Below are 7,369 nucleotides of genomic sequence, written 5' to 3'. Positions count from 1 at the left end.
TCACTGACTCATGTAGCCTATGTAAAGTGTATGTGTGTGTGTGCGCATCTGGTAGGAAGAGGGGAAAGAAGACAGAAAATTATATTATGTATGCAAGAGTTGCTCGGGGAGCGTTTATGCAGCCTCCGTGTGTCTTTATGTTAGAGACCACAGCAACAGTAACCGTGCTGCATCCATCCAGCCCATCCAGCCCTGCACTGATAAATTATCACCACTCAGGATTTAAAATAACCAATTCAATATTTAATGTCCTCGACAATCTAGTGGTTATAATTCACTGTAAAATGATACAAATGCATCCTTCATGTGGAACACAGTCCATACAATATTCATATAAAACAGATTGTATAAATCATGGAATTACGTGCAGCAGAAAACAACTACTTTGGTTAATTCATGGATGTAAACAAAAGGCAATCTTTTTGTTTTTTATGTATCCTGTATTCGCCGTCATGTCAGGTGCATATGTCAGTGTAGTGGTCAAACACTAGATGCCAGCAGGCTGGAGTTGGCTGCAGTCACCTTATTTGGCCCAACTGATAATAGACAGTACAACAAAAAAAACCTTTTCTTGTGGCAATTTTATTTCATCTAAAGGGAGTAGATATTCTGCTCTACATGGCCAGTCGGATGAAAAATTTGCATTTCTATCACCTTTTACAATAAATGTCATTGGTTGCAAAAGAACACGATATAAATCATGTGTAAGTATGCATCAATATTTAGACTGACATGTTTTTGTGGTTTACACTTTGGGCTCAATTTTCACAGCTCCAACTAATGTTTGTTGTTTTCAATTAAATGAATAATTTTGGTCACATAAAGTCTAAGCTGTCACCAATCAGAAAACAGAAATCATCAATCATCAAATTTTGTCATAACATAAGACAAAGTAAAGCATCTTCAGAACTATCAATCATCAAATGGCTGCACATTAATTTTCTGTTGATCAATTTGTGTACTAATCTTTCCAGCTCTAATTTTGGAAGATGTTTTTATCACAGTCCCTCTGCAGCCATTAGTGTTCCCCAGTGTTTTCTGTGTTTGTCTGCCTGTCTGTCTCTCTCCCTGCGTCTCCTCCTCTATATAGAAGTGTTTGTCAGTTGTTTCTCAGCAGGAGTGTGGTGCAGCACTGGTTACCTGGCACAACTCAGTCATCAAGCTCTGGAAAAAAAACTGACTGACTCTTCATTCACTAGTCGCCAGATTGTTCTGCTTCCCATGTGGAAACTCTCCAGGCCAACACAACTTCCAGCGCAATTCCTTGCTTGCTATTGTGTAATTTCCCTCAACTGAAGGTCATAAATAAGACAACAGATGAAACGTACATTATAGTATACAGAAGTGAATTCAAAAATGTATAAAATGCATTAAAAAATATAAAATACATTTTTAAAAACTTCAACATACCATTTACCACTGTCCCGCAGCTAAAGCAAGTTTCACTTCATGCTCTTTTACAAAAATGTCTTGACTAACTTTGGTTGGTAAGGCCATATGGTCCGTGCAAAAGCACTGTGCTCATTGATATTGCACCACGTCATATTCTATAAAGTTTGTAGTGCGTGTAAAACCGCTCTGTCTTCTATTAACGAAGAGTTACTGTGCACACAATCTCATAAAAATCATCTACTCTGACACCGCCCATTGCACAAAGATGTAAGGTGTTAACTGGCAGACGGCCAAAATTTAAACCCTTCCCCACCTTGAGGTCCCCCACCCCTTCAAAAACCCTCTCTCCCTCCCTGTCCTCTACCTTGGCCAGAGTGAGGTGGTAGCGCGGGTTGTAGGAGTCCCTGTGGAGCCAGCCCTCCTTCCTGTAGGCTTCCTGCAGGCCACTGTTGAGCTGCTGCAGGGGCAGCTGAGGCTGGGGGCTAAGGTAGAGAACCTTCCCATTGAAATGCTTCAGCTTAACAGGAAAGGTCACGGCCACTGGGGGGTTGCGATCTAAATGGGCAAACCGTCGGAGGATCTCCACAGCGGCGGCCACCTCAGCTGGGCTGTGCAGCGTCAGGAGGCACATGGTGACGTGAAGGTTGGAGGCCGTGTGCCAGTGAGGGGCGGAGGAGGGTAAAAGGGAGACGACCTCCTCCTGCAGCTGCTGGAAACAGGTGAGGATGGCAGGAGTGTTGGCCCTGAAGGTGATGAAGTGCGTGGGTCGTTTTTTAGGGGGGCGAGCACCAGATTTCTGCTCTCTCTGCTCCAGAGGGGCTGATGGATTGTGGCAAATGTTCAGGGCGTTCAGATGACTCTGTGCAGAAGAGGAGCATAAAGAGAATCGTTCTGGTAAACCTGAACTTTAACAGCAAAACAAGAATATATTTCAGTGTGAGCTGTCCTGTACTCACTGAAGCATCTTCTTTGCCCTCCCAGCTTTCTTGCCATTCTGCAAAAGTCTCCTCCTCTGCCTCTTTTACAGTCACACCCTCCTTTTGAAATGAGGATATTTGTTCTGCTGAAGGCTTAGGTCTAAAATCAAAACAGGTGAATAAAATTACTCAAGAAAGAGAAAGAGAAAAGTAACTTCTAAGATTCTTTTCCAAGGTTAGGATTAAAACCAGGACACACAAATCTCCTCTACGTCAAATCAGATGTCTTAGACACAACAACAAAAAAACACTCTCTCACGTTCTACTCCTGTGTCACTCCTCTCAGTGATACGCACTTTTGAGCGATCCAATTAATATAAAGGATTCAATTTAAATGCCTCTTGTTCCAATACCATAATCTGGTTTATGTTACTCAAGATACTGATGCTCTAACTTCCCCGTCACTTTAAGTTGGCATCTTGTCCAAACAGGCTCAGGTTGGAACGTGTAGACACTAAAAATGCTATTTTGCTCTGTACAGTTTGTCTCAGTTGCATTTAAAAGATGAGCACGAACACCAGACCTATTTGCAGCCTCCTCCACAACACATGCTCCTCGTGATTGTTGTTCCTGAGAGGCGTTTCCTCCACACTCTGGAGCTGGTTGTGTTGAGTCAGGGGTGTGAATATTCATCTCATCCTGCGCCTCTTCCTCCAGATGTGCGTTCTCGGTTTGAGAAGACTCTTCTATTCCACCCTCTTCCTGCCCACTGACAGCAGGTGGCTGCTCCTCTGTTGTTTTAGCGCCGTCTGGTTGTTGATCTTGGGATTCTGTGTTCAACTCTTGTAAAACAAATGGTTACTTTAAGTCAGGGTGTATTCTAAGTGCACTGGCCTTTGTATGTTTTGTTTGACATAAGTTTGTATATGGTTGTATATGAGGTGGGGCAGCGCTCTAAGGGCCCTCTCTTACCCTTTACTTCCTCATCCCCTCCAAAGGGGGGAGCCAGAGATTGACCAGTGGAGCCAAACACCCTGTCGGTTCTACTGTGGCGGTCCCACACGCGGTGCCCTCTGTAGGTGAAGTACTGGATCCTGTGCCTCGGCAGGGCCAGCTCAGTGGTGTAATCACAGTCCGTGGGGTTAGTGTCCCAGTTGAAGTCACAGAAGGGTCGCTCCAGCACACCGAGGAAGCGATCCACATAGCCCACCACAAACTCTGATGCATCAACTAATGAGTCCCACAGAATCCGAGAGATAACATCATCTGCTGTGCGCATGGGTGGCTTTTTGTTCACTTCTGCGGAAGAATTATACAACATATATTTACTTGTAAGAGTTGTGTCGTCATTGTCTGATTACTTAAGAAAATAAATATGCAGTGACCTTCTCCCTCGTCGCATTTTGGCTTTTTTGCTTTCTTCACTTTCCCTTTCTTTTTGTTGTATTTTTCCAGCTTTTCATCATCTGGTTTGTCATCCGGATCAGGAGACACAGCCCCTGAATCATCCAGTGATGGATCGCTGAAAAATGGCAACAACAGTGGAAAATTATATGTGACACTTGACATGTGGGGAAAAAAAATGCACGTGTTAATTCCATTTGACACGCACAGAGCTTTTTCCATGGTATATAAACATTTTGTGGGATCCATATTTTGTCATGGCTACGTTAAAACATCTGTCCGTGATGCAACATGAGCAGCAACTAACAGGTGGATCTTGGCAACAAGGAGTTCAATAGAGCTGATTATTCCAAGCAGCTGTGCTACAATGTCTTCCAACATTTTGGGAGTGCAGTTATCAAAAATAAATCGAGTGACAGAAAAAATGACAGTTTTAAAATATTCTCCTAACCTAACCTAAAGGGTTTGATAATAAAATGACGAGTTAAGATGATATAAGGTGATGTTCAGACAGCCCTATATTTAATGCTAACAAGCTTATCTAATACAAGCTTCTTTTGTGTAGCATTTACTAAATATCAGTTAAAGGGACTACGAGGAGTTTCGGAAAGCGAAGTGTTTTCACACTACATTTCCCATGAGCCTCCGCACACATGGTGAAATCCTTGGACCGGCGCAAGACGGACTAAAGCGAAAACATTTGCCAAAAATGTTTTCACTAATCAAGAACGAAAGTCGGAGGTTTGACGACGACAAGATACCGTCATAGTTCCGACCATAAACGGAGATTCGGCGGCGTTAGTCACATGATCCGCCAGGCAGCGTCCGGGAAACCGAAACTAGGAAATGCTGGGCGAGCCGACCACTGAATAATAATAATAATAACAAAATAACTATAAAGACAAAACTATATATTTATCGAAAATGGACCCATTAAGAAGTGTGGGTAACGTAGATTCATCCACATTAATATGAGACTCTTTTATAACCAAAAGCAAACTCCTCTGGGTCTCTTTAAGAAGATGTCTATTTACTTGAAAGTCTAAAAGTCCTCTACTATCCTGTTTTGATTTTGTCTGGACAAGTTAAGGAAAACAAACCTGTGTAACAAACGACATCTGTGTCCAAAATGACACTTTCCCTTCAGGAAAAACTGGCACATGTTGACTCCGACCTCCTCCTGCTCTGCGGACTCTGTAAATGATAGATCCAAAGAGAAAAACACAGAGTGGGAGCAAGAAATAAAAGGGTGTAAAGAAAGTTGCCAGCCTTTCAAATCGGGCTCTGCATTTAAATCACACCAGAAAAATAATACAATTTTGCTAACAGTAGGCCCAAGATGGACAGTTTAATCTGTCTGACACTCCTAATTATCAACATGTGTGTTTTTTACATGGGCACACGGTGGGTGATATCTGGAGCCAGTGCCAGAAAAAAAACAAAAAACAAATATTAGTTCCCCGCACTTCCTCTGCAGCCCGGCCCAGTGGGGCTGAAGAAAGAGGACAAATACAAAGAGAGGGCTGTCTGGCAGTTTAAAGCGGTTTTCACAATCAGTGGAAAATATCTACAGCAGTGAGGCAGGGTGCTCTAAGATTACAGTGTTTGTTGCTGTCCTTTGTGTCTCCTGTAAAATTTCTGCCTTAAGATATGTTTATGTGTGCCATATCACAGATATGTGGTAAAAGCACAGACGTCAAGAAATCTCTAATCACCTGCCACCAGTGTTGAACAAGAAAGCAAAAAGGGTAACCCTTATCTTTCAGATTTCTATCTTAAGCAAGTATGATTAACAACTGAAATCCACAAAAAATAAGTGATTAATAATACCCAAAAGGAAATCGGGAGTGTATAACACAATGTTTCCTCTCCAATGAGTAAAACTAATGTAACAGGTGGCAATGACTTGCTCCAGGGGACTCAAATTTCAGCCAAGTTGTCTGTAAGCTCCGACGCATACCACATACCCTGCAATGCTATTTCCAGAGAGGAGACATGAATATGACTCACTGGCAGAAATATTTCAATTATTATTTGTACTACTTTCTCTTCTGCTATGATGGTAGGCTACTGGCCGGCGCAGGTTATCAAAAATCAACAGACTTTTTGGGAGTCATCCGACTGCTTCAAGACATAAGATCTAAGATCTAAGATAAGATCTAACTGGAAGAGCTCAGTAAAAAATAACGATTCATGTTCTTTACCACACAGAAAGTTTATCTGGATTTGGGCCCAGTAAAACAAGTGGGAGTAGAAGCAGACAGTACATGTACTCATATTGGACTTGGAGATAGGAACCAGTGCAGCTTGACTCATTTCCTGATTCTAGCAGAGCTGCCAGCCATTACGTAAACACTGGGTGTCAACATCGTCTCACCTCACTTGTCCAACTATTATTATCAGTGATGGGGGTTCTGATAAACTTATTAAGCACAAACTTAACCGGAACCCAGTTTGCTCACTGTCCTTCAAAAACAATCCACAGACTGAGGAATCTCTCTTGGGAGGAATAACATATCAGAGTAATTTACTGGGAATCCAGACTGAATGAGTTACCAGCAGGTCTCGATAACCATGTTTCTTAAGAAAGACTCACATAAGACAATTATTAATTTCACCCTGTCACCATATGAGAAAGCATTCATGTAAAACTAAACAGGGTGATTTACCTCCTGTGGCTTTGAGGGTGTCTTGGCCACTGCCGGGGTCAGCTGAGACCCCTGCCCCAGCCTGGAGGGTCCCATCAGCCCTGTGGTCCTCTGTGGGCACCCAGGCTGGACCGGCTGATGCCATGACTGAACCTGGTGTTTTCAAGGGAGAGAGGTGTGTGAGGTGTCTCTGTGGACCTGCTGCTTCACCTTTACCTTTGTTTGACGTGACAAAGGGGCAAAGTTAAACGTGACACTCCTCTGAAACTGAAAAACATGTCTCAGTGCTGCTGTCTTGCCTGTTGCGGAAGTGGTCAGTGCCGTAATAATTATATAAGTTAACGTTTAGTAGCCTAACTTTCGTAATCCAACGATATGACCAATAAAACATAGGCAGATGTTTGACAAGTCGTCATAAAACATTGTTATTTTAATATCATAATGGTACGTACCAACCGTAGAAGGACTTTGGAAGAAGGCGGTTTCTATGTTTTATCGCCCTTTGACCTCAAGTTTGGCTCATGAGGAAGTAGGCTATGGGTAATGTAGTTGTACTACATCTTTTGTCGAAAAATCACTGAAGAAAATGAAAACATATACTTTGTATTGCATCATAGACCTGTTACATTAGTTATATTGACATTGACAGTGACGTTGTTTCCTTTCGCTTCGATAAATACGCGACATCGTCTTAATACATACGTATATCTATGGTAGTTGTTGAAGTTAATGCCGCGTTCAATGTAGGATTTTTAAATTGTAATTATGGTCACTGTTCTTGGAAATCACGTCGGCCACAATTTATAAACATAATTCGAGTCGGGTCGGAACATAAAGAATTTCTTAAACCAACCAAATATCCAATGTGTTCATTCATGGTGGTTAAGGTGTCGGGAGTAAGTTATTGCTGCAAATAATCATTGTAGCTATTCGGTGTGTGAGTCAACGGCTGTTTTCCCCGTTTTCCCCATTGTGTCCATGTTACGTGAAAGCAGCATGCTGGCCGTG

The 7,369-nt window shown here is 42.4% G+C and overlaps 1 protein-coding gene across 2 annotated transcripts; it reads right to left on the bottom strand.

Annotated features, from left to right (window-relative positions):
• Positions 1-221: 221 nt before the first annotated feature.
• On the bottom strand, positions 222-6,828 carry leng9 (leukocyte receptor cluster (LRC) member 9). 2 transcript variants are annotated; one of them, XM_085801440.1, is made up of 8 exons: positions 6,814-6,828; positions 6,383-6,514; positions 4,814-4,907; positions 3,695-3,831; positions 3,282-3,608; positions 2,893-3,151; positions 2,349-2,469; positions 222-2,251 (listed from the first exon to the last, which is right to left on the bottom strand). In XM_085801440.1, the coding sequence occupies exons 2-8, from the start codon at positions 6,504-6,506 to the stop codon at positions 1,589-1,591; spliced, it is 1,725 nt and encodes a 574-aa protein (XP_085657566.1). In that variant the 5' UTR covers positions 6,507-6,514; positions 6,814-6,828; the 3' UTR covers positions 222-1,588. The 2 variants fall into 2 exon arrangements, with proteins under 2 accessions (XP_085657566.1, XP_085657568.1); XM_085801442.1 differs by lacking the exon at positions 6,814-6,828 and having other exon boundaries at positions 4,814-4,898; positions 6,413-6,514.
• Positions 6,829-7,369: the final 541 nt, after the last annotated feature.

The sequence above is a fragment of the Trachurus japonicus genome, chromosome 16 (genome assembly GCF_045865225.1).
Source record: "Trachurus japonicus isolate A0001 chromosome 16, Traja_1.0".
NCBI lineage: Eukaryota > Metazoa > Chordata > Actinopteri > Carangiformes > Carangidae > Trachurus > Trachurus japonicus.
This window is presented reverse-complemented; position numbering and strand designations above follow the sequence as displayed.

Excerpts from the sequence above, each read along its gene's own strand:
- leng9 (XM_085801440.1), bottom strand. The coding sequence starts at position 6,506 with ATGGCATCAGCCGGTCCAGCCTGGGTGCCCACAGAGGACCACAGGGCT. Across the intron at positions 3,152-3,281 it reads AGGGGATGAGGAAGTAAAGG|AGTTGAACACAGAATCCCAA; the intron begins GTAAGAGAGGGC and ends TTGTTTTACAAG. Across the intron at positions 2,252-2,348 it reads AGGGCAAAGAAGATGCTTCA|AGTCATCTGAACGCCCTGAA; the intron begins GTGAGTACAGGA and ends TCTTCTGCACAG.